The 26,501-nt window shown below is 51.9% G+C and overlaps 1 protein-coding gene across 5 annotated transcripts in view; it reads left to right on the top strand.

The window, feature by feature from the left end:
• DIP2C (DIP2 acetate--CoA ligase C (putative)) overlaps positions 1-26,501 on the top strand; it is a 390,975-nt gene that overhangs the window by 182,837 nt on the left and 181,637 nt on the right. For 2 of the 5 annotated variants that reach the window (XM_045812960.2, XM_045812961.2), the window contains exons 2-3: positions 19,049-19,120; positions 20,666-20,833. In XM_045812960.2, coding sequence (XP_045668916.1) covers positions 19,049-19,120; positions 20,666-20,833 — 240 coding nt within the window. The remainder of the gene's footprint in view (positions 1-19,048; positions 19,121-20,665; positions 20,834-26,501) is intronic. The other 3 variants (XM_045812962.2, XM_045812963.2, XM_087857775.1) reach the window with 2 other exon arrangements.

The following is a 26,501-nucleotide window of genomic DNA, read 5'->3' on the forward strand; positions in this document are numbered from 1 at the left end:
GCAGGGCTCCCTCTCACAACCTGAGATCATGACCAGAACTGAAATCAAGAGTCGTGGCTTAACTGACTGAGCGCCCCGGGCGCCCCGCCACAGTGTTAATTCTCCCCGTCTGTGAGCCTGGAGTGTTTGTGACCTTCCGTTTCTTTCATCAGTGTCTCACAGTTGTAGAATTCAGGTCTTTGGCCTCCTTGATTAAATTTGTTCCTGTTTTATTCTTTTCGATGCTATTGTGAATGGGGTTGTTAATTTCTCTTTCGGGTACCTCATCGTTAGTCTAGAGCTGCCGCTGATCTGTATGTTGATTTTGAATCCTGCACCTTTGCCGAATTCATTTGTTCTGATGGTTTTGTAGTGGAGTCTGTCGTGTATTCTCCGTGTAGTGTTGTGGGGTCTGCCAATAGTGACTGTCTTCCTTCTTCCTTTCTGATTTGGGTGCCGTCTAAAGTGGTTTCCGCAGCTGGGCGGGGGGTGGCGGGTGAGGGCGGAGGAGAGACGAGGCCTAGGTTGTCGGGCGGGTCCGTGCCCTTTGAGAAGCACATTTACTATGCTTACTGTTGTCACCATACACAGCAAGAAGGGAAAGCTCGATGTGTTTTTTCTGGGCTGGGGATGTGCTGCGGAGAAGTGAGGTTAACAGGTGGAGAAGCTGACAGGCCTTGCCCGATTGTGGCCGGCTGGCGGGCTGTCCCAGCGCAGGGCCGAGGCAGCCCGTCTCCTCTGCAGCGTGTCCGCGGCTCCTGTTTTTGTGGTTATATAATCTTCCAAAGGGATTGAGGCAATTGATGGAGTGTTACTAATCCCCTTTTTATTTATCGGGTGTTGCCTTTAAAAGTTTGGAATTGTAATCACTCCTCAGAGCTCCCAGTAGCCACGACACCGGTGCTCCCCATGCAGCCGGATCCCTTCTTCCTCCGGGCCGGGCCCGGGTCCCGAGTGGCGGCCAGGCGGTCCTCCTCCAGGGTGGGCCCAGGTCCCGAGCAGCGGCCAGGCTGCTGCAGCAGAGGAATGGACGCATGTCCATGAGCACCCGGTCTCGTGGCTCACAAGTAGGACCCCGTTCACCTGCAGGGTCTGCTAAATCACGTCCTCAGATGTTTGAATGACTGAAGGTATTAAACCCAGCACCACTCATTCACACGAGCTCTAAAAGGAGCTGTGAGTGTCAAGGAACAGAAGTGTAAAGAGCTTCCCTGTTCTCTCCCAGCTCCCCTTGAGGTGCTGTTTGGGGTGTGGAGGGTTCGCCTTGCAAGAAAGGGACAATGCAAGCTAAGGTGTGGTAGCTCAGGGATTCTGGTTTGTTTCCTCCTCTTAATATGAAGCTGAAAAGAGCCAGGCTGGCTGTCCCGTCTTATTGCTCAGTCTTTACGCTTTCTTTAAAATAAAGAAAAGAAGGAAGATACACTGAGTTATTTAGTTGCCAAGTAAGATAACACAGAATACCAGGAAAAAGTCTCATTATTCATAATTTAGGTCACTGAGTTTTCGGGGTGTTTTCCTCCGAATTGCCATCCTGTAACTTTAGGATCCTGTTTTTGTTCATCTTTGACTGACTTGGTCCTCGCGTGGGTGCTGGCGATGAAATCCTCAGTTTGGTGCCGGCCACACGGTGTATTTTCACCCCGAAACGTCACGGTTGTCACAGCAGGACTCCGTGTGTCTGGGAGGGCTCGCCCTCGCCCTTCTGCGTGAAGGGCTCAGGAAGCAGCTCTGACCTGGGTGTGGGAGCAAGCCCCCCCCGCCCCCCGTGTGTCCGGTGGAGTGTGGTCTTATCTTCTGCGGAGCTTTTGAACAGATTTCCGCCCAGCAGTGATCTGATGATGATTTATATGCATCATGGAGCCTGGGGGGTAAGTATTCTCTGCTGTTCGGGCCTACGCTGGTCAGGCAGGCTCCGGGGGTGAAGGCTGAGGTGTGCGGTCTGTGTGCTTCCAGGAGACGAAGGGGGAGGTCTTCCCGTGGGATGGTCTCTTCGTTCACAAAGATAAATCACTTTTCTCTTACCCAAAAATAGAAAGGAGTTGACTTTCTCAGTTAAGCACGATCAGGAAGCCGGACTGTAACTCTCAGGTGGGAATCACGTGGGCAATGTGCCTTTTGACTTGGCTTTGAAGTCAGAGCAGAAGTTTAGGCTAAGTCCCCGAAATGGGTCCAGATGGAAAGACGTTATGGGCTGCACAGTTTACCGGGTGTGGAAAGTCTTTATGAAAACCTTAGGGGGGAGAAGAGACAGGAAGATTCTTCTCGAAAGGAATTAAAGAGACTTAGCAGTGTGACCTAATTTTCTGTGAAAGGTCCATCAACGTGTAGCTCCCTTTCCAGTTGAACAGGAGGTTAAGAGCTGGAGAAATACTTGTGAATGTTGCTGAAATTGTGTTTTCTCTTTCCTTGTGCACAAACCGTGGGTTCTGTAGGGAAGGTGCTCGGCCGGGCGCTGTCTGGGGTACTCAGGTGCCTCTCTGAGCGGGGGACCCCTCCTGGTTTCCTGCCGGCTCGAGACCCCCGTGCCTTAAAGTGCAGTGCCGTGTCTACTCTTCTTCTTCTTTTTTTTTAAGATTTTATTTATTTATTCGACAGAGACAGAGACAGCCAGAGAGAGAGGGAACACAGCAGGGGGAGTGGGAGAGGAAGAAGCAGGCTCCCAGCAGAGGAGCCTGATGTGGGGCTCGATCCCAGAACACTGGGATCACGCCCTGAGCCGAAGGCAGACGCTTAACGACTGAGCCACCCAGGCGCCCCGTGTCTACTCTTCTTGAGAGGAATTTTGTCTTGTTTTTAAAGTTAACATCTAGGGAAAGGAAAACTGACTCTGTTTTCGGGGTCCAGATCTGTGAGTTTTCTTGTGCTTATTGGCAAGCTGCTTATCCACGCCATGGAAGTGTCTGTTCAAGCATTTGCCAGGTTCTTCACGGGGACCCCGTCTGTCCTTCGTTAGAGGTGTGGTTTGGAAACACTGTCTCCTGGTCAGACCTTAGTTTTTATTCTGTTAAAAGAGTGCCTTTTTTAGAGCAAAATTTTATTTTTATTTATTTTATTTTATTTTTTTTAAAAAGATTTTATTTATTTATTCGACAGAGATAGAGACAGCCAGCGAGAGAGGGAACACAAGCAGGGGGAGTGGGAGAGGAAGAAGCAGGCTCATAGCGGAGGAGCCTGACGTGGGGCTCGATCCCATGACGCCGGGATCACGCCCTGAGCCGAAGGCAGACGCTTAACCGCTGTGCCACCCAGGCGCCCCATAGAGCAAATTTTTAAATTTTGAGAAAATCCCCCCTCTTTTTTTTAATGCTGCTATTCTTTTGTAACCCAAACTCGTGACGATTTTCCCGTGTTCTCTTCTAAAATTTTAGTTTTATTTTACATTTAACTCTGTTGTCCATTTTGAGTTGATTTTTATAGAAGATGTGATGATTAGGTTGAGATTTGTTTTTTGGTTTTTTGTTTGATTGCACATAGATGTCCATTTGTTCCAGTACCGTGTTGAAACGACTCTCCTTTCTCTATTTAATTCATTTTGCACCTTTGTCAAGAAGTGATCATATTTGTGTCTATTTGCCAATACCACGTTGTCTTGATTATTGTTAACTTTGTGATAAATCTCAAATCAGATAGTCTGGATCCCAACTTTATTCGCCATTGGTTTTTTGCTATTGTAGTTCCTTTGATTTTTCATATAACTTGTAGAATTAGCTTGTGTATATCTAAAAAAAGAAATCCTAGGATTTTAATTTGATCACGTTCAGTCTATCCATTAATTTGGAGAGAATCGACATCTTTATTCTGAGGTTTCCATTCCGTGGACACGGCATGTATCTCAGTCTGTATGGATCCTTTTTTATTTCTTTCTTCTCAGCATTCTCCAGGACCCTACAGATCCCACGCGTGTTTTGCGTGTTTTGTTACACGTACACCTAAATACTTCCTGTTTATGTAGCTACTGAGTGATATGTAAAGTATTTTTAAAATTTTAGTCCCAAATATTTGTTGCTAGTCTGTATTAATATGATTTGATTTTGTATGTCGTGACCTTGCTAATTTTAAAGTCAGTTAATAAATCTAGGAGTTAAGTTTGTGGATTCTGTGGGATTTTCTATTGTAGGCTTTTGGTTTGACTGGTTTTTTTTTTTTTTTTCTGTTTTTAATTTCTTTGATTTCTGCCTTTCATTATTTCTTTGCTTTCACTTGCTTTGGGTTCACTTACATATCTTTTTCTATTTTCTTAAGGTAGAAGCTTAGTTTAGTGATTTGAGACTTTCTTTTCAGATAGAACCCTTTAATGCCATTAAGTGTGCTACTAATCACTGTTTTGGCTACATTCCACACATTTTGATTTTCATTTGTGTTCACTTGGAAATACTTTTTGGTCTTTCTTGAGAGTTCGTGGTAGGTTGTACAGTTCATCCAAATCTCATTTTAGCTCGTTTAGTGATCAAGACTGAGATGGATGCGGTTTACTGCCAGCGCCTCTCTCCTCGTAATCTCACTTTCTGTGCCTTGACCAGTCCTTCGGAGTAGTAGCTTGTCAGGCGGGTGGATGATGGAGAAGTTGTAACCGTGGGGGAATTGGAATTCAGGGCCCTGAGGACAGGGGTTTTGTGTCTGTAAGTCCTGGGAGCAGTGCCTGGCGTGCAGCAGGCCTGGAGGGGAAGCTGTTGTGCTTGCACGTTTATCAAGTATGATTTCACTTGCGTACTTGCCCACCCTGGCCCCTGGCCTCTGAGCTGCTTCGCTCTGCAAGCTACTTTGCAACATGACCACGTGTGCAAGCCGGCTTGGTAGGTGGATTCAGACTTTGGTTACTGATTATTTCTTCTTCTTTGAAGTGTTTTTCTCTGTGCTTCTGAGCCCTCATCTTTCCTCTGTGATCGGGATATACGGTGCCACTGTATGTTACTTTGTAAAGATGGAAAAGTTAACTCCAAACACCTGTGTACTCAAATATCCAGCAGCGGTTTCTTGATTCCAGCAGCCTCAGTGAATAATGTGTATTTTTAATAATCGCCGCATATTATGTGCCGGGACTAACCAGGTGTATCCAGATGTTTTATTCCCAACAGCTCGGTATTTTTGGCCTTGCTTGCAAGTGAGTTTGCGCACAGGAAGCCTCAGCGTGTTTGCTGGAGGAACTCCGGCAGCTCCTTGGTCTCACAAAGAGAAGTAATGACTCTAAAATTATCCAAAATAACTGTCCTATCACACGTCTCCTGGCATGTCTGCCCTCCCTTCTCCTCCCTGCCCCCCAGATCCTTCACATTAACAGCCTTTGAGGACTCAGCCATTATTTTAGAAAGCAGCATTAAAATAACTACATATATATGTGTGTGTGTACATATATATATTTATAATTTGAAGGTGAAATGATTTAAAAATCTTCGCATATTCTGTATCTTGACGCCAACAAGAGGGAGGTCGTATTCAGCCATTCTCACCCTTTCTTATTTTTTTCTCTCTTTTTTTTTAATTTTAATGTTTTTTTTATTATATTATGTTAGTCACCATACAGTACATCCCTGGTTTCTGGTGTAAAGTTCGATGATTCATTAGTTGTGTATAACACCCAGTGCACCATGCAATACGTGCCCTCCTTACTACCCATCACCGGTCTATCCCATTCCCCTACCCCTTCCCCTCTGAAGCCCACACTTTGTTTCTCAGAGTCCATAGTCTCTCATGCTTCATTCCCCCTACTGATTACCCCCCCTTTCTTTATCCCTTTCTTCCCCTACCGATCTTCCTAGTTCTTATGTTCCATAGATGAGAGAAATCATATGATAATTGTCTTTCTCTGCTTGACTTATTTCGCTTAGCATTATCTCCTCCAGTGCCATCCATGTTGCAGCAAATGTTGAGAACTCGTTCTTTCTGATGGCTGAGTAATATTCCATTATATATATGGACCACAACTTCTTAATCCAGTCATCTGTTGAAGGGCATCTCGGTTCCTTCCACGATTTAGCTATTGTAGACATTGCTGCTATGAACATTGGGGTGCATATGGCCCTTCTCTTCACTACGTCTGTATCTTTGGGGTAAATACCCAGTAGTGCAATGGCTGGATCATAGGGTAGCTCCATTTTTAACTTTTTAAGGGACCTCCACACTGTTTTCCAGAGTGGCTGTACCAACTTGCATTCCCACCAACAATGTAGGAGGGATCCCCTTTCTCCACATCCTCTCCAGCAATTGTTGTTTCTTGCCTTGTCAATTTTTGCCATTCTAACTGGCGTAAGGTGGTATCTCAGTGTGGTTTTGATTTGAATTTCCCTGATGGCTAATGATTTTGAACATTTTTTCATGTGTCTGTTAGCCATTTGTATGTCCTCATTGGAAAAGTGTCTGTTCATATCTTCTGCCCATTTTATGATTTGTTTATTTGTTTCTTGTGTATTGAGTTTGAGAAGTTCTTTGTAGATCTTGGATACCAGTCTTTTATCTGTAGCATCATTTGCAAATATATTCTCCCATTCCGTGGGCTGCCTCTTAGTTTTTTTGACTATTTCCTTGGCTGTGCAGAAGCTTTTTATCTTGATGAAGTCCCACATGTTCATTTTATCTTTTGTTTCTCTTGCCTTTGGAGATGTGTCATGAAAAAGGTTGCTTTGGCCAATGTCGTAGAGGTTGCTGCCTATGCTCTCCTCTAGGATTTTGATGGATTCCTGTCTCACATCGAGGTCTTTCATCCATTTGGAGTTTATCTTTGTGTATGGTGTGAGACAGTGGTCAAGTTTCATTCTTTTGCATGTAGCTGTCCAATTTTCCCAGCACCATTTATTGAAGAGACTGTCTTTTTTCCGCTGGATGTTTTTTCCTGCTTTATCAAAGATTAGTTGCCCAAAGAGCCGAGGGTCCGTTTCTGGATTCTCTGTTCTGTTCCATTGGTCTATGTGTCTGTTTTTGTGCTGGTACCATGCTGTCTTTGTGATCACAGCTTTGTAGTACAGCTCGAAATCCGCATACAAACTCTGTCTCTAGTTTTATTTCCCATTACTTGGCCAGGTGGGGCAATTTAAGAACGTCGTTGGAATCATTAACTTAGTTACTACTTTGTTTTCACCATTTTTGTTTGTTTGTGTAAAGATTATTTATTTTGGGGAGGGAGAGAGAGAGCCAGCACAGAAGGGAGGGGCAAAGGGAGAGGGTCTCAGGCAGACTCCAAGGTGAGCTGGGAGCCCGATGCGGGGCTCGATCTCACGACCCTGAGATGATGACCTGAGCCAAAACTAAGAGTTGGACACTTAACCAATTGAGCCACCCAGGTTCCCCTATCTTCACTTTTAAAAAAGTTTCAAAAGGAAAATAGAACTGTTATGTACTTAATCTTTTGTTGAGCGAACGTTTAGTGGTTGGGCTGTGTCACTCTTCACTACCCTCTACCGATTGCCTGGCCCTCGTAGGCATTAATGAATATTTGCTGGATGAAGGAATGAATGGGGGTAAAACTCGGGACCTTTGCATGGTGTTCGGAAGTTCTGAGGTCAAGATGAGGCTTAGGTGAGAGCCACGGTGGGGGCTGGGGGGTCCCTGGAGCAGTAGCGTGGCTCCGTTAGATTCTGGGTCTCTGGAGGGTCGGAGTGACTCTGCTCTGTCGTGCTCCGTCTGACTGTGGAGCCCGGTGCGGCTTCTTCTTCAAGGAGCATCACCGTGCCTGACCATCTGGACGAGGAGAGCTGGCCCGGCACGTGGCTGGTTTGCGTTGCCCGGGGTCTCCTGCAGAGACGCAGTTTGCCATCTCCTGAGGCTCGGAGGCACCAAGCATTTCCCTGCAGGTGATGGGTCTCATGTTACGACCTAGAACCATTTCTGGACACAATAGTTTGTATGTCACACCTCATTCCCTGCCCTTAGTGAGACTGGAAGTGGCCACGGGCCAAAAAGAGTGGTAGCAACGAGACCACCATTGCCACAGACTGGGTTGCCAGGAAATAAATCGGCTGGATAGCAGGATGATGGAAAAAATTCAAGTCTTTTGAGACCTCTTTACCAATGTCTTCCCTTTCCAACCGATTCCCAAAGAACTAATTTTGTGGCACTTAGATTTCAAGACCCCACCTCCCAGTGTGTGATGGTGGCCTCGGGAAATTCCACGTCTGCCCTCGTCCCCGCTCACTGGACTCTCTGGCCCGTAGGTGGAACCAACGTCCTGCTCCTCCTGGGGGACACTCATGGTGAAGCTTCTGTCCTACCAGTGGGAGGGACATTGGGCGTCCAGCCCCCCACAAGTTGGGTTCCTGTAAATCTGCGCAGTTGACATGTTGTAGGATTGATCTTTACTAAACCCAGTGTAAGTCTGTGAAGGGTAAGCATTGGGCAGAAGACAGTGTTGCAGCAGCAAACATTTTACCCTTGGTCCCCGTGGTCAGCGAGTGTCCCCACTAAGCCACTGCTGTGGTGGAATGCCCACAGGTGACCCGGTGTGTTCTTCCTCCTTGCCTGCAGAATTTTCAAAGATCTGCAAGATGCACTTTTGCATCTTTTTTTCTTCAGTGAAAGATGCATTTTTGAAAAACCACAAAATTCTTTCTACACAGACCAGTGTCCCAACTCTGTGCTTAGCTTTCGGGGGTGGGAGGGAAGGGTTCACGGTGGGGTGGTGGTCATTCACTTTGCTTAAACACCGAAACTCACTCTGCCAGAAATGATCCTTAAAATTTAACAATGGACAAAATATAACTGTGCGCGTGTATTTAAATCTTTTCTCAGGGCTCCTGGGGGCTCAGTCGGTGAAGTGGCTGCTTGGGCTCAGGTCACGATCCCGGGGTCCTGGGATCCAGTCCCACATCGGGCGCCCTGCTCAGCGGAGAGGCTGCTTCTCCCTCTGCTGCCGCTCCCCTGCTGGTGCTCACGTTCTCTCTCGCTGTCAGATAAATACATAAAATCTTTTAAAAATAAATAAATCTTTTCTCACAAGTGAAGGCGACTGTTGAGGTTTGTCAGCTGATGTGATGTGTCGGTTTTCCTCCTGAACTCAGTCCGTGCAACTCCATGTGAAATGTAATTTAAGTGCTCCTTAAATATTGTGATAAAAGGGCTCTGTTGCCACTCAGAGGAAACGCACTTTCTCTTGCGCTGTGGTGCCTCCATATCAGCCGGAGGGCAGTTCCGTTCTCGAGGGCGAGCCTGTTACGCCGCCTCAGCCTGCCTGCAGGGAGGTGCGTGGGGCGGCCCTGGTGGCGAGCGCCGTTACTCCGTGCTCCGTCCGGATGGGGCGACGGGGGTGTCCTGTGAGTGTGGAGGTTAACGCACGGGCAACCGCATCCCGTGGGACAGAACTGGACGTGCTCCCTGGGTGGGGCCTCCCCTGGCAAGACCGTGGCTCACAGGAGAGTGGAACGCAGCCATGGGGAGCCCAGGGAGACCTCCAGGGAGGCCCCACTATGAGCACAGACCGGGAAGAGCAGCTCTGAGGAGAGACTGGGGTGCGCTCTCCAACGGGCCCCCAGTGGCCGGAAGCACCGGCGTCCCATGTGTGGGCTGCGTTCTCGTTTAGAATTTTAGATCACAATTTGTGCCTCAACTGCATTTTTAGGTGAGAGTATGGTTTTTCTGTCTTCTTCCCCCATTCTCCCCAGACGCCACCAGACCCCTGGGTCCTCACGACCTTCCCTTGAAGGTTTCAGCTGTTCTGTTTGCCGGCTCTTGTCTCTGCTGGCACAGGGTCCTCTCTGTCCTCCTCGCTCCGCCCCTCCGTGGCCTTGTCCCCTAGAAACCCCCATGTCACCCTTCCTCCCACGTCCGCTCTCGCCCGTGTCCCCCACAGGGCCCACTGAGACCTGAGTCTGGCTCCTCTGGACACGTGGGAAACACTGAGGGCCGGGGCTGCGATCTGAGCCGACGGCACCGGGAAGTGGCCCCCCTGGGACCAGCCCTGTGGACTAGACTCAAGCCTGCTGCTTTTCCTGGACGCCGGGTTGTGGTTCTGTGCACCCCGTGCTGGGGTTCTTCTCACTGCTGGGTCACGCAGAGTCAGGCACAAGGCCTTCCGTCCTTCCTGCAGGCCACGGCTCCGAGGGTGGCCCAGGAACCAGCCCAGCAGTGGGACGGCGGCCCAAGGAGGGTGAGCTGCATGCAGACTTCTCATTTTCTCATTTTCTTTGGGGACCCGAGGACAGAGGTTCAGCACGGGCTTGCCCTTCATCAGAGATGTGCACGACCATCTGCGGTTACTCAGAGCTCACACGCAGATACAAACGTAACAGAACGTGCCGAGGATCCCGCAATGCACGTCGCAGGGTGCTGCTACGGTAAGTCCGGTGTCATTGATGGGCTCGTGGATGAGCGGTCTCCTTCTGGTAACGGTGTCCACTCTCCCCAAGCTGAGCCACAGATTGAAGGCCATTCCTGTCAGGCTCTCAGCAAAGCTTTCGGTGGATGCTCTAAACTTCTAAAATATATACGGTGAAGGAAGGGCCCTGGAGCCGCCAATGCAACTGACAAAGACGGACGAAGTGGGAGAAATCCCTGTTGCTGACACGGGGGCACAGCCACAGGAATCGGGAGCATGCTCCCGGTGGGGGACAGACTGATGGCCCAGGGGAACAGGCTGCGGAATTTGAAAACAGAGCTACACAAATGTGCCCCATTAAGTTTTGACCAAGGAGCAAAAGCAATCCGGTGGGGAAGAGATAAGCTTCTCCATAAATCATGTTGGAACAATTGGATGTCCATAAGCAAAAAAATGAAAAAAAAAATCTCAATTTAAATCCCACACTTACACAAAAATTGACTTATGGATCATAGATCTGAGTGTAAACTGTGAAAGTACAGAACTTACAGCAAAAAATGTTAGGAAAGCCTCAAGACTCACGATTAAACAAAGAGGTCATAGACTTGAATCTAAAAGCATAATTCCTAAAAGGAAAACCTGGTGAATCAGACTTTATCAAGATTAAAACCTGCTCTGTGAAAGATGGTGAGAAGACCAGCTACGGCTGGGGAGAGTACGTACAACCCACATTTCCAATAGCAGCCTGGTATCCACAATATATAAACAACTCCCAGAATTCAACAAGATTACTAGAAAGCCAGTGAGAAAATAGGCTAAAGACGTGTACAGGTGCTTCACCGGAGAGGATGTGCGTGTGGAAAATAAACATGAAAACAGGCTCGGCGTTGTTGGTTATTAGGGAAAAGCAGAGTAAAACCATTTTGAGACACCACGGCATTCCCATCGGGACCAGCAGCGGCACCAAACGCCACAGGTTGCACTGGAGCTGTCTGTGGGGACCCTGCTTGGAACGTGCTTCCATGTGGCCCGGGGGGTCTTCGGCAGGGCGCCCACGGCCAGGTGGCTTGTGCACGTCTCTCTTGGGCTTCCCTTGGTGTCACGCTGGGGTGGGTGAGGCAGCCTCTTGGATTGCTTCACTCACGGGTGCTGCCCCAACAGCCGAGCAGAGGGCCGCAGCGCAGCCCCTCCAGTGATCCTGGAAACATTCACACCGGACTCCAGGGGAGGCGGGGAGGCTGTGCGCTTACGATCGTGGGGAGCCAGGGCTGCTCTGGATGTGGACCCTCGGCCGTTAGCACTTCCGCGACGGCTGTGTGTAACAGTAACTCCCAGCTTCCGTCTCAAGGACACGATTTTCTCCGTGTTCGGGTTTCTGTGCTGAAGGAACCCTTGTATTAACTCATGGTCCTGTTTCCTCCTGTTGGCTTCGGGGTGCATCCTGAGACAACTCAGCCGTGTTCCCGTGTAGACCCTCCAGACCGTGCACCGAGGGGCCCCTGCTTGGCCCGTACGCCCCGCCTTGCCCTTGCAAACACCGTCCTGAGTGCCCACGGCAGGCCGCCCCACGAGACACTCCTCATCCTAGAAGTGACACCTTTTTTGTTTAATTAGTCATCCTTCCACTTCTGCAAATGGTGTGGACACCTTTCCCGTGGCGGGACGGCGGGGACACTTCGGGACAGGTGTCTGACCTCCAGCCGGGCCTGCGGGCAAGCGTGTCAGCCTTGTCAGGCTGCCCCTTCTCTGGAGGAGACGAGGAGGAGGACGGTCACGGCATCTCCGAAATTGAGATGTGTATTTACCTGTAAGGTGCCCAGTCAGATCTCGACTCTGAGACCGTCACTGCCCCTCCTCTGCTTCATCCCCTCCCAGTTCAAGGTACAAACGCCGTCCCGACCGTCGGGGAGCAGCCTTGAGATCTGTGGGGTTTGGATGCCTCTCGTGTTTCCAGAAAACTGGGTTTTCCCTAATCCTTCCTACAGCTGGAGCTCCTGACCGAAGAACAGCCACAGGGGACATACGATAGTACTTAACATACGACCGTGAGTGATTAGATCTGAGGCCTCGCTGGCTAGGGCTGCGGTTTTAACACAGTGGCACATTTGTGCTGTTTTCTTTCTGGTCATGGCATGAACTGAGTGCCTTAAGGAACTTTCTGGTCATTCACATAAAAAGCCCAGTTGTGCTAACTGGCTGTCGTTCTTGAGGATTCCCGTCGTACTGGGTGAAATGGGCCTTGGCGATTTTGCATTCATGCAAAAGGGTCTATATTTATCCTGATTACCTTATTAAAATACCCTTATGGAATCTGAATTTCTGAATTATACATTGCAAGGGTGGCATCCACCTGAGAAGACTCGAAGGGCTGTCGTCGTGGTGGCGTGTCTAGCTGGCACCAGGGGAGAGCACTGTGGCTGCCTCCCGTGGGCCACTCACCACCCAGCAGAGCAGGTGGGTTTCCATGAGTCCGCGGTCTTCCAGGGTGGGAGCCCTGCCTGGGTGCCTCAGGGTCCCTCACAGCGTGAACCTGTCACAGATACCGGGAGGTGCTTGTGGGTGTAAAAGTTTCCTGCCTGAGACCTTCCACATCCTGTGTCTTTGCCCGTTTCTACCACGGGAGAAGGTAGGAGGCGTTACTACCAGTCTTTTATCAATGAGAAAGGTGATGCCCAGGGAAGCAAGCTGACCTTGCAGGGTCCCCAGCTGCATTCGGGGACAGAGAGGTCCCAGGTCCACCTGCTTCCACTCCCTGAGCAGGTGGGTGCGTGCACGGACGTCACAGTCTCTTTCTGCAAGAAGAAGAGCTCAGCACAGAGCTGGCTAACACGCCTTCAGCAGCCGGGCCAGAGGGAGAGTGCCTTCCAGGGTGTACCCTATACCTTATAAAGCCATCGGCTTAGAGGGACGTTAAGAAGGTTCCTGACAGCCGTGAAATTCCAAACATGGGAATGAGTGCTTTGTTACATAAAGCATTCGTTCCAGCTTCAAATGAAGAAATGGTCCTGACACCAGGAATGGAAAGCATCCCGCTAGGCTGGTCTGTTTACCCTGAATGATCCCAGCGTGGAGGCAGTTCGTAACACTTGGTCCTCTCCGGGGCGTGTCCCGTCACCTGGAGATCCCACAGCTGTCCTCGCTTTCCCATCTCGGCCAGGTGTCACAGGGCGGGTGGCTCTGCACAGATCCCCATGGGGCCCGAGTTTCCTGAGCAAGGCCAGGTGGGACAGATGGGGCCCCTGCAGTGTCCCGTTCGGTCTAATGTTTGCTTGCCCTTCCCTTTTCTAGGACTTGGGGTTCGCCTGGAAGTCTAGGCTACAGTATGAGTAAGAGGATGCTTCCTTTGGGGGTGGGGGGAAGAGTGAGCTCTTCTCAGCATTACTCAGCTGTGGATTTGTGGTTTTGCTTTACTTGGGTTTTCATTTTAAATTTAGGACTTGTCTGCAAATCTTTTCTCTTTGTAAAAGAACACATGACTTTAATTTCTCCTGCTGAATTTTAAGTCTTAAAGAGCTTTTTGGAGGATAATAATTTAAATACTTTTGATAAAGTGGAAAGTGTTTCAAGAGACCACTTTGATTTTTTCTTCACCGAGGAGAGATGATTTCTGCACTTTTCTGTCCTGCGTCCTTACTCCTGAAATGAAAGGGTGTTAGGGGGACAGGTGTCTTGAGCTCAGAAGCATGGAAATACGCCATTTGGATTGTACGTGGCAAATACTCGAGCACGGGGTCCCGTAGTTTGTGTTCCCGGACATTAACATGGTCTTTCGCTTCTGGGGTGCGTGAACACTCCCCAACCTGCCGTCAGCTGTGGGACAGTCCCTTGGGGAACCACAGACGTTAAATAAACTGTTGCTTAGACATGTGATGGGGAAGATGGCTTCTCTCTCAGATGGTCTTCTGCCTCAAACTTACAGTTTTACCCTGAAGGCTGTGTGCTCATTGCGGATCCAGGGGGAGGTGGGGAGGGAGGCCCCCATCGATCCTTCAGCCTGAACTGATGGAAGGTAATGGAGAAGCTGTGTTGTCATGGTGACATCATGGTGGTGACTGCCGGTCGGCCTGGGGCGGAGCCCAGGGAGGCCGTCCAGGAGGGCAGAGTTGTGTGTAAAGCCAGCTTCTTGGGTCCATCCCATGTGTTCCTCCGTCCCTTTTCCTTCTGTCCATCCACCTGTCCATCCGTCTTTCTTCCATCTATCAATCATCTGTCCACTCTTGCTTTCTCAGCCTGCCTGCACAGAAATCCTCACTCGATGCTTCAGAACGAAGGGTCGAATGGAAGAGCCCCCAGCTGGAGAGGCTGCTTATACAAAAATGCAGAGAGAGGTCGTGACCGGGAGATACTCACGTGGTTGCCGAGTTGAAAACAGTAAGGGCATTTTCAGCCTGGTGCTTGGGCGCCCGAATGACCCTGCCCCTTGCCGCAGGCACTGGATCCTTTCGGGGAGCACAGGCTCTGGCTCTTGTCCCAGACACTCTAGTAATGTGGTCATGGGGATCCCCCCTGGTGACCCTGTGTTTGCCCTGCGGGTCACGCTGACTCCGTCCAGCCGGTCAGTGGAGTCACTGTGTGACATCCGTGCGCAGTGCTGGCTTGTGATCCGCGGGGCCGGGCTCTGCGGGATGCTGGCCCATGAAGGCATCACCCCTGGTTTTGAGGATAAGCCCCTCGAGTATGGGACACACACAGACCGTAAGCAGCCATCCAGGCCGTGTGAGGAGAGCCAGGCGTGGCTGGAGCCCAAGGCTGGGACTGCCCTGACGGGGCGTGTCCTGGACAGGTGGCGGTCTCGAGCACACCCATGCCGGTTCCAGGTGCGGCTATGATGGGAAGTCGTTTGAGATTTGGTCAGAGTGTGTTTCCCTCGTAGATCTGGGGCCCTGGGCGAGAGCAGCCTTAGTGCCTGTCTCTGACTGTAAAACCCATTGTCGCAAGGACAAAGGTGCTTAGGGCGCTGGGACCGCGGCTGGGAAGCTTGTGTGGGTCGTGGTGCCCGGGAGGGAGCATGGCTACGTGCCAGGCAAGCTCCGTTCCCAAAAACAGCCCGCCAGCTGGATTTGTAGCCGGCGACCCCTGATGTAGATGAAGTTACTGAACAAAAGGTGTCTGTCTGTGCTTGTGGGCCTTAAGAGCTGTTAGCAGCCTGGGTCTCCGAGAGCGGTGTCTGCAGTCCCCTGTGAGCTGCCTGCTCCTGAGTAGACTTCACAGTGGGGCCAACACGACCCGCCCGCCCCAGAGCACCGACTGCTCCCGCCGGCCCAGTCCTTTCTGCGCAGGGTCAGGGCCTGCGGGGGGTCGTGAACTGTGTGGGGAACTGTGGGGTCACAGCCTATGCGGGGTTGGGGGCCTGCGTGGGGTCGTGAACTGTGCAGGGTCGTGAACTGTTCAGGGTCGTGAACTCTGCGCAGTCAGGGAAACTGTGCGGGGTCGGGGAACTGTGCGGGGTCGGGGGAACAGTGCGGGATCGGGGGAACTGTGCGGGGTCGGGGGAACTGTGCGGGGTCGGGGGAACTGTGCGGGGTTGGGGGCCTGTGTGGGGTCAGGGCCTACGCAGGATTGAGGGCCTGCATGGGTTGTGAACTGTGCGGGGTCCGGGGAACTGTGCGGGGTCGGGGGAACTGTGCGGGGTCAGGGCCTACGCAGGGTTGAGGGCCTGCACATGTTGTGAACTGTGTGGGGTCTGGGGGAACTGTGCGGGGTCGGGGAACTGTGCGGGGTCCGGGGAACTGTGCGGGGTCCGGGGAACTGTGCGGGGTCGGGGAACTGTGCGGGGTCGGGGGAACTGTGCGGGGTCGGGGGAACTGTGCGGGGTCAGGGCCTACGCAGGGTTGAGGGCCTGCACATGTTGTGAACTGTGCGGGGTCCGGGGAACTGTGTGGGGTCCGGGGAACTGTGCGGGGTCGGGGGAACTGTGCGGGTCCGGGGGAACTGTGCGGGGTCGGGGAACTGTGCGGGGTCCGGGGAACTGTGCGGGGTCGGGGGAACTGTGCGGGGTCGGGGAACTGTGCGGGGTCGGGGGAACTGTGCGGGGTCGGGGGAACTGTGCGGGGTCCGGGGAACTGTGCGGGGTCGGGGGAACTGTGCGGGGTCCGGGGAACTGTGCGGGGTCGGGGGAACTGTGCGGGGTCTGGGGCCTTCGCGGGGTCAGGGACTGCACGGACCTGCCCTTGTGAGGTCGACACTGACCTCTTCCGATTTCACAGAAGGTCCTGGCTTCACCAGGAAAGGGCTTATTTTCCTGAGGCCTAACCTCTTAATAATTGAAGCTTCTCTCCAAGTAAGACGGTTGTTTTGTGCCGAAAATTAAGTGATGATCTCCTCTGCTCATACTTATGTGTTCCTCTGAGACTCTTTTTTTTTTTTTTAATGATTTTATTTATTTGACAGCAAGAGAGAGCATGAGCAAGGGGAGGGGGAGAGGGAGAAGCAGACTCCCTGCTGAGCAGGGAGCCTGATGCAGAATTCGATCCCAGGACCCTGCAATCATGACTCGAGCAGAAGGCAGACACTTCACGGACTGAGCCACCCAGGCGCCCCATCTGAGACATTTTTAAAACGTGAGCTGAATTTCGGGTGCAGAGCCAACGGTGAGAGGTGCTGGCTTACCCAGGCTGGGACTCAGGCCTAGAATTGTGCAGAGCCGCCGGGAGGCCTGGGAATAGCTGTGGACGGGCTGGCCTGGCAGGGAAATAGCAGGTGTTTGCCTTGGGCCCACGGGGCCACTCAGGACTGCTGCGGCCCCAGAGGTCCACCCTCGCTTGTGTGTTCCTCTTCCCGCCCATGATGTCATGGCCTGTCCCTTGCAGGGAGCCCACGGGCTCTGAATTGGGGAAATGCTGCCCTGAGCTGCAGAGGATGAAGGAGCAGGAAATGAACTGGCTTCCTCGCTGGCACTGTGCCCAGAGAGTGTGCGGGGAGCATGTGTGCTGAGGGACAGGGACCCTGCAGGGAGCCTGGGGGCGGCTGCCTCTCAGGGGCTGGAGGCTGGGAGCAGAGCTCTACTGCCTTGTCCTCTAAGAGCAGAGAGTTCCTCCCTGTCTGTGGGCAGGACTGGGAGCTTCCCCATCCCCTGCGCTCAGGCAGGCTGACATGAAGCAGCCTGGGGGTCACTGTCCACCTCTGACCCTCTTCCCCCGCCTCCCCCTCCCTCGGCCCCCCACCCCCACCCCGCGTGGTCCCACCCCAGCCACACCACTTTCCGCTCCTGGTGGTGTTTCTTCTGCAGATTGGTTTTATGCTGTTTCCTCAAACGTGTTTTCTTGTCTTTAACGTGACAAGAGGTGTACTGGTCGTGGGCAGAAATCAGGAGGCGTGACCTGTGACAGACACCTCTCAGCCAGTGTCCTAATTGGCTAACTTACTCCTTTTTCCTGAAATTGCAGACATGCTCCACAGTGTGTATATACATGTGGGGTTTTTGGTTGTTGAGATTTTAGGCAGCCTTTTAAAATGGGGGATTTGAGGGACGCCTGGATGGCTCAGTCCGTGAAGGGTCTGCCTTCGGCTCAGGTCATGATCCCAGGGTCCTGGGATCGAGTCCCGCATCGGGCTCCCTGCTCAGTGGGGAGTCTGCTTCTCCCTCTCCCCCTGCCTGCCGCTCCCCCCACTTGTGCTCTCTCTCTCTCTCATGCTCTCTTGCTCTCTCTCACTCTCAAATAAATAAGATCTTTAAAAATAAATGAATGGGGGATTGGATGGAGCATTTCCAAAAGCAACCGAGTGGCCTTTGTACTGATGGTGAGTGTGGGCGCAGCCGTAGTGCGTGTACGCATCCTCACAGGTCTGCTCGTTGACAGTGGCCCGCGGACATACTGATAGCATCAGAAATGGTTGTCGGTTGATAGCGGGAAACGTTTTCCACTGACTTCTGTTGTTTAAAACAAGGTGTGTGTTTCATGGGTGCACACAACTGCACTGTGGGAGCTGTGAGTTTGTCGGGTCAGCAGCAAACACTCAGGATGCTTTATGGTTTTCTCAAATTTAGTGAGCATATGTCATTAGAAAAAAAATTCACCAGTCTGCTGTATTTTTATTAAAACTTGAGTGTTAGTTCTTCTAGGAATGATGGTTTGATCAGAATATTGGGGAAAAAACATTACAAAATATTGAAGGGCAAAATCAGCATTCTGTGTGTATTAGCACTTAAAATTAGGAAAGGCTGTTATGTGTTCTCCTGGTTGCTTTGTCCCAGGTACTGAGCACTTGGGGAAAACATCAGCATGTATACCCCTTGTTCTTCTGCATGTGAGCCTCTGGCTTTAACGTTTCAATTTTTGCTTTAAGGATAAGCACCTTGCTCACACACTTTGGATTTCTGTAGGTCCCGTGTTCTCTTTGTTTTATTTCATGTTTCATTTGGTCTGAGTCACTTATTTTCATAAACACCTGAGCAGTTTGGTGTCCTTGGGACTGACCAGCCAGGTTGGTCAGTGGAGGAAGACGTTAATGAGCAGTGGTTTGGGTGGCTGTCCCCGGCCTCAATGCCTCCCTTGTTGGCTGAGCTAATGAGAACTATGCAGAACGGAAGGCTTTCTGTTCAGCTGGTGTGAATAAGGTCACAGACTGCAGTTCTGGGTCCTATGAGAGCTGAGACTTTGCAGGGAGGGGCTGGGACAAGCATGAGCTTACCAAGGATTTTTATGTAACTTAAATGATTATTTGAGGGCAGGGGATGGCCAAGGTAAATGACAAGGTTCTTTCTTCTTTAAATTATAATTAAAAGACAAACAGAAGACACAAAAGATGTAACTTGCGGTGGCTTAGAGTCTGATGAGTGACCCACCTGTCACTGAGACCATTCTGAATGTCTCTTTCCTTCTCTTCCAGGTGACATCACCCAAAAAGGATATGAAAAGAAGAGGTCAAAACTAATTGGAGCCTACCTGCCCCAGCCTCCGAGTACGTACCCTCCATGAGTTACATAAAGCCTCTAATTTTAAGAGTTAAGTGTAACATGCAAGAGAAACCGCTGAGTGCAAATCCTTTCTCGTGCCCAACCTGCACAAAGGTCACACTTTTGATTTGGCGCTGGCCACATAGGACTCTTCTGTAAACGTGCCTAATAAATTTAATAGGTTTTTCATCTATAGAAAGCAAGGATAGGTTGTTTACTCTAAAATGCTTATTATGAACAAAACATATGAGAGCACTTATGATGTAAACATGAGTTTTGGTTTAGTGAATTAAAAATTATTGCCACTGCTTAGAGTTTAAGTTAACCCAGGGTTTTTGTTGATGTCGTGAGGGGGCAGATCTATGTAGAGTATCCCGCGTGGGGCTGTGACTTGGTAAAGGTTGGTTGTGTTCTGAAATGTAATTATAAAAGGCTGTGGGTTCTTCCCTGAAGTACAAAGTCTGTTTCATTCGAGTGTTTCCTGGGTGCAGGTTTGTAGAATCTCTGTCCACTTGACCTGCCTTCTGCACCTTTCAGGAAAAAGAACATGCTCCCAGACTGGAGTTCTGGCCTTTAGTTCTGATTGAAGCATAGGTCAGTTGGAGGTGACCCTGAGAATCTGCTAGGTTTTGGGAATGGCTTAAATCTGAACCACGTCCTCAACAAAAAAGGAAAGCAACCTAAATTTTGCAGATGCTTCCTGAACTCTGTAGTTTTCACTGTTGAAACGACATGGTTCAAGCCCATCTCAGGTGCCTCTGGTGGAGAGTTTCAAGTCTGCAGGTGCACACAGCACAAGACCCCGCTCTGTCCCTCTGCCCTCCAGGCTGTGACACAGCCAGCTAGTGTCGCGTTAGCACGGTGAGGGGTGGTTCCCACAGCTCACAGTCCAGGGAACTGAATTTGCGTGTGGAGTTTCTGTTGTGCTTGTAGTCTTGTTTGGATTTCGTGTCTTTTTTTTTTTCCTTGATACTTAAGAAAGTTATCGTGAAGGTGGACCTATTTTGTTGACCTGACTTAGCGATGGGCTGAATTTTCCTGTTGTCTGGCTTCTGGAAGGAAGAAGCTCTGTTGTATTCAGTGAATTACAAATGAGTCCAGTTTTTGGCTGGCTGACACCCACGTGTGGAAGACGTTCAGAGCAGACGTGGGCAGATGACCAGACAGTCTTCTAACAGGACTGCCAGGCTGACGGCCATTTCTGTGGCTGGTCCTCGTGATTCCTTTCTGCGGGAGGTGCCTTCACGTCTTGGAGGAGGGCTGCTGGGGCGGACTGTAGGCTCTCGACATTGTTGGGTTTTAGTCTCTGTGACTTACCAAGCAAAAGTGAAACAGAAGCAGCCTGTGCGTTCCCAGGAGACGTTGTTGAGCCGCAGTGGTGCGGAGGCCGCGGCTGGCTGTGTTGGCTGGGCGTTGAGGGTGGCCCGTGTCGCGTGGTCCTTTGGTGTCTTTGTGCCGTTCTGCGTGGGGGCGGCAGCTCTGCTCAGTGCTGTAACAAATTTTTAAAAAACGAAAGTTTGCATTAATTAGTTTTTCTCAACTTGTTACAGCAGCGAACGGAGCTGCCGTGGTCCGGTGTAGACTGCAGCACAGTGAAGGAGCCCCGGGAAGAGCACTGCACTCCGGCAACATCGGGGTGTGTGACATCCGAGAAGCCGCGGTCAGAGAGCGGGCGGCCAGCACCGCGGGGAACCGGCCGCTGTTTTACTTTCGCTTCGGTGAGCGCACTCCACTGAGAGAGACCCCCGCAGGGCCGGAGGCCGACCTCCCACCTGCCGCTGCCGTGGACACCCGGTGTGGGCAGGCGCCGGCGGGTTTTCTCACACAGCCACGTGCTGGCGCAGGCGGGGTTCCGGGCCAGCCCCTTCCTCCCACTGGGCTGGTGCGACTCACCGAGGGCCACGCCGCCCCTGGGTCACAGAGCGTGTCCCAGCCCACGCACCCTGACTGTCCCTCTGCCTCAGGCCCCAGTTCTGAGTCTTTTTGCTGAAGGCGTAATACTGTGTTTCACAACCCTGTTTTCACAGTTGGAGCCCCACTTAGAAAACACTTGAGAAGAAGATTGCATGACAAATCCTAAAATTCTTGTTGCAGTGGTTGGTCTTCTACCCTGGGGTTCTGGTCTCCGCGAGGGACGATCGGGCTGCCGTGGCCCTGAGCTCTGCTAGGGAGCGAGGTCCACATGGCAGCACGATCCTGTTTCCACAGGGTGCCGTGCGGTTGGGAAATAGGACATCAAGCCAGTGATCGTAGGGTGCGTTCTCAGAGGTAACGAGCCTACAGAGGCCACAGTTACTTTTGTGGGCCATCTTTTGAATATAAGAAGCTCACAAAATGAGTCCAGACCGTCTTTCAGTAGAGCAAGAAAATGAGCATTAGCGTGCTTTAGGGGTATTTGTAGGGCTTTCTCCCAGATAAAGGCCAGTATTTGAAAATCATGAAGCACTGAAGGGATAGATTTAATGTTGCATTGGCCTTAGACTCTCAGAAGAGGCCCGTGCTGTGGCTCCTGCCCGTCTTCTCAGGGCGGCTGGCTGACGGGACGGAGCAGGTGGGTGAGTGGCCGTGGAGTGGGGTGCTGCTGTGGGGTCCGCTTCACAGTTTGCAGGAGCCTCCCGCACCCGACAGATGTGAGGGGGAGGCAGCCTGCTTGGGGACGCTGCTCTGGGGCCTTGTGTCCTGTCCCCCCGAGCCCCCCGGGAAGGGAAGGCAGGTCCCCCGTGGTTCTAGGCGTACAAGAGCAGATTCCCAGCCCCTTTTGCAGTTTTCACTGCTAGTCCTTATTTCTGAGAAGTCGTGTGAACCGTCGTTCGTTCTGCGGACGTCTGGGGAAGTAGCACGAGAGCAGAGCCTTCTGAGTCCGAGCTTGCTTTCTTGACGCTCTCAGTCTGAGAAGTGACTCTTCTGGGTCAGGATCTCACGAGAAGCGTCCTGTGTGTGGTCAGTCAGCTTGTCCTGCCGAGCACGTTCCTAAGGGGTTTGTGTTTTGTGAACCTTTTTTTTTTTAACATTATTTTTATTTGTCAGAGGAAATATTAACACTTCGAAAGTATTCTAAAAACATTTCTAAACGTATTCTGTTTGGGACACACAGTTCTGAATTAGAGTGGTTTGTTGGGCACTTGTGAGCTCTCGGGTCGGAGTCCCAGGCATTAGTCCATCCCAGGGAACGTGCTCCGGAAGCGGTCCGTCTCCTGGTTTTCCTCTCTCGACACCTGGCGGCACCACGTACCCCAGAAGGTATGTTGTCCTTGGGGAGCACAGTGTTGAGTGCTTCCCCCGATCTAGATGAGAAAACCTGTGCCGGGGACCAGAAAGAAAAGGAGTCAGAAAAAACATATTGAAAATCATTTTCAAGGAGAAAATATTACTGAAGACTGACTCATGGGTTCTAGTCCCCTGTCTGTAGTGTCTCTTTCATTAATCTCCAAACCTGATAAAACTTTAGGAACAGAAGACAAACCCCACTCTGCCAGTCTTTACGGGCATATCTGAGCACCAGAGCTGACTTCCACGACCGAGTCTGTAGTGCTCCCATGACGAGGCCATGTCGTCACATTCCACTGTTACCCGAATAGTGAGACTTCCCTGGACCACGTAGAGTCCGTCTTTCTCCCAGCACGTATGTCAGGAGACTTCCCTTCCCCTGTGACTCTGTGCGTGTTTCTCCGTGGAGAGTGGTTTTTATAGGGCTGGTCTGCTCCGTGCCTGTGTGGCTTCTCTGTCAGCTGCCAGGTGGCTGCGTAGTTCTGGGAATCTTGGTGGATTCCACTTGCGAGACTGGAGGACAGGTCCGTCTGCTTTCTTCCTGCTCCCTGGGAATTGGCCACGGGATGCGTGTGAACGGCCTTGGAGGAGGAGGGACTTCTCTTGGTGAGGGTGGCTTGACCATGTTTGCTCCTGCTGACAGACGCAGAGGCCCTGTGCAGAGTGTAGCCGAGTCTGTGAGTCTGTGTCAGAAGGGCTTTGCACGCAGCAGCCCTGGCCTCTCCTCAGCTCCGCGGACCTTGCTGTTGCTGGGCGGTCCCATGCTCTGTTTCCAGGGATGGCCTTCTGCACCTGCTTGTGCCCTCTGCCTGCACCTGTGCATTGTTCCAAGCCCAGCTCCAGTGTCAAAAGGATCCCTGGGGTTAGGACAGGCCCTCTGGTCCTGCTCCTCACAACAGCCTACTTCTGAAATGACTGCGAAGTTGTAGCTGGATGGGGGTGGTCGAGTATTGGATGACTCCACCCCCACCTCAACCCCGAGGAGGTAGGCACCTTCAGATATGCGCAGAATGATGAACCAGTAACTGCCTGCACGTTACACACCGGCTGCTGGCGTGTAGACCCCTGTCAAATCCATGCTGCTGGCAGGTCGGGCCCTGGCCTCCGTCCTCCTGGCCACAGCCCCCATATGCACAGCTAGGCCAGTGTGTCCAGCAGGTGCGTGGAGCAGGGAGCACTCAGAGCTGGCCCCACGGGGGGCCGAGCCAGCGTGTCCACGTGGTGCTCAGCTGTGTGGTGCCTGGAACATCAGGCAGACGGACCTCTTAGTGCTGGAGGCATCTCCTCCGTGAGCACAGCTTTATTTTGACTTCTGATCTGGATACTTGTAAGTGGTGGTACGTCGTGTTCCTCGCTGTTTCTGTATCTGAGAGGTTGAAGGAGAACACGGTTTGGGGCCTCTGCACGTTCTAGTCACTTGAATTGTGTTTTATGATCATGAATCCTGGGTTTTAGCTCCGCGACCCCGGTGTGCGGTGCTCTAACTGCAGACACACTGTCCTGACGTCGTTTTCCCTGGGACGGGCCCGTGCGGAGGCAGCAGCATCTGAAGCCCAGCCGCCGAGGTGCTGCTGGCTCTCCAGGTCTGTGAAGGAGCCTCGTGCAAGGGGCAGAGTTCAGAGCTTGTGAACGGTGCCCTTTCTGGTCTCATGGAAGATGAGGAACTTTCTTGTCTTGTGTTTAGGGATGCAGACTGTGGTCAGGGCTGTTCTAGACTCAGAGAAGAGAGCGTGTGGGTGCCATGGCCTCCTGAGCCAGCGCTGGCCGGGTCTCCGCCCCTCCAGCGCCCGCCGCACACCGGGTCCATGTCTTCATTCTGCAGCAGGAGTTAGGGTCTCCCGGAGTGCAGCCCTGGGCCCGGAAGCCGCGATTGCCCGTCCCTGTCAGGGCTTGAGGGACAGCAGCCTGTCCCAGGGGACCACCTCCGCTGAGGGGTCACGCCATGCCGTCTGTTCATGACGGACGGGGTGTCAGGTGTAAGGTTGAACCCCAGAAGAGAAAACGGGTCTTTAAATCAGGTTACTGGCCTGTGACTGAGCATGAATCCTTTCTAGTCTGAGTTGCTGTAGGAACTGAGCCTTCCTCCGCTGGAGGCGAGCAACCCGTGTCCTAGGTGAGCCATGCACGGTCGTAATCTCAGAACATAATTTCTGCTCTCGTTGGCCGAACAAATACTCCTGATTTATCACACGCAGCTGTGGGTTTGGTCAGATGGATCCCCGTTATTTTTAGTGATGTTCTACCTGCCGGGTTCCTGCTCCCCGATATCAGTGGAGACAGGAGCCGCCAAGCCGTCTCCCGTGCAAGCTGCTGGAGTTTGAGCAGAGCTGGGGCTGGGATCTGAGGGTCCACCTGGGCAGCGAGAAAGACGTCTGCTTTGGACCTGGCTTGTGTGGGTACCTGAAAAATGCAGACATTTGCAGCCCTGCCCCTGACCTCGTACACTCATTCCCTTCTGAGCCGCTGTCACGCGGTGAGCAAGAGCGAGTGTTGGGTGCACGTCAAGCTCCCTAAAGTTCCAGGTCTTCTTCCGTACTTTTCCACGGAATGCGTCCCTAATCAAACTATAGTGTGTCGGCAGGAATATGGTTAGAATTCTGTGGATTTTCGGCAAGGCCTCCCGTAGCGAGAGGCGGAAACGAGTCGGGCTGACGGTGGAGGGGATGGAATTCCCTTCTGTGCTGTGTTCTCATCTGAGTCCCTACGAAGCAAACACAGTAAGTTTCTTGTCTGTACGCACACGGCGGTGCGTGACGTCTGCAGAGCCTTGACTGCACTTATTTTACAAGTGCTGCTGTGTGGGGGTGTAATCAGGTACCAGAAGAGCAGGGGACGACTCAGAAATCGTTTTTTGCAGACCTGAAATACAGAGAAGCCCTCTGCAATTTCTCCAGGTTCCTGAAGCAGGATCCACGTGCGTAGGAGCCCCGGGGACGCTGTGAGCCCTGCTGGGCCCTGGGATCCACCGGCTCTGAACACCAGGGGTCAGGACCAGAGAGGCTTGGGTTCCAGCAGCGGTCTGGGGGGACGTCCCTCACACGTGACCGTGTCCACATCTGCTCCTCAACGTACGTGGAAGCTGAGGTAGCAGCTGAGGGATTTGCCCAGTTCACTTGGGCTAAGAATAAGACTGGAACTTGGATCACGGTCTTCTAGTTTTGATTCCCACATGAGCTTTTATTGAAGTCATCTTCCACAAATCCTTCATGATTGCTTTTGCAGCTATGTGGAAAACCAAGGCTTTCTCGTGTGTTTCCCTTGCTATCTGAATTTAGAAGTCTTGGTGTTTTCTGGAACATTTGACATCCTGAATGAGCCAGGGTGGTCTACACAGCAGGTCTCCCAGCCTGAAGCACATGGTATTTCAGAGCCACAGAGCCCGTGTGGCCACAGTCTCAGTGAATATGAGGGTTGTCGTGGTTTCTGGTATCTGGTACTGGAATTGGTGGGGTGCTTGGGACAGAACCGTGTTGTTAGGGATTTTCTCTGGGGAGTCCTTTCTTTGTCGTGCGTTGGAAAGAATTGGGACGGACTCGCGTGTGGCTGTCTGAGGATGTCTCTGGCAGAGGGCCGGGGTCCTGGGCTGGGTTACTGTCTCCCTGCCTGGCCACTTTCCTCTTTCCTCTTGGACTCCTTGGATTCCTTCCTTTGCGCTTCTCAAGGGGAACAGAAATCTCACTGAAGGTTGTGTTTGAAGTGACGCTTGGTGGGAGCCTTGCAAGGCCCCGCACGTGCCATGGAGACTGGCCGCGTTGGTTCAGGAGCCCTCCTGAACCCCTCCCGTGGGCCGGGGGCAGCGCTGGCCCGGGGAGGAGATGAGCAGACAGATGTCCCAGCTCCTGCCCAGCAGCCTCCCAGGTAACAATGTGAGGAACGTGTCATTGTCCGCCGACCTCGCAGCTGCCCCGATTTTGTTCCTGGGCGGCAGTCTGTCCTGAGAAGGTCACTGGGGGTCGAGTAGTTTGGCAGAAAGATCATAAGGCTGCTTCTCTTCAAGAGACCAGGTAGATTTGCCCATGTGACAGTGGTCACTGCCCCAGCATGCAGAGCCCAGCAGTCCGCGACCTCTGCCCCAGGACCGGGCCCCCAGTGCACCTGGGAGCACCAGGAAGGGGCGCC

The sequence above is a fragment of the Ursus americanus genome, chromosome 31 (genome assembly GCF_024610735.1).
Source record: "Ursus americanus isolate L20-20 chromosome 31, mUrsAme1.1.p, whole genome shotgun sequence".
NCBI lineage: Eukaryota > Metazoa > Chordata > Mammalia > Carnivora > Ursidae > Ursus > Ursus americanus.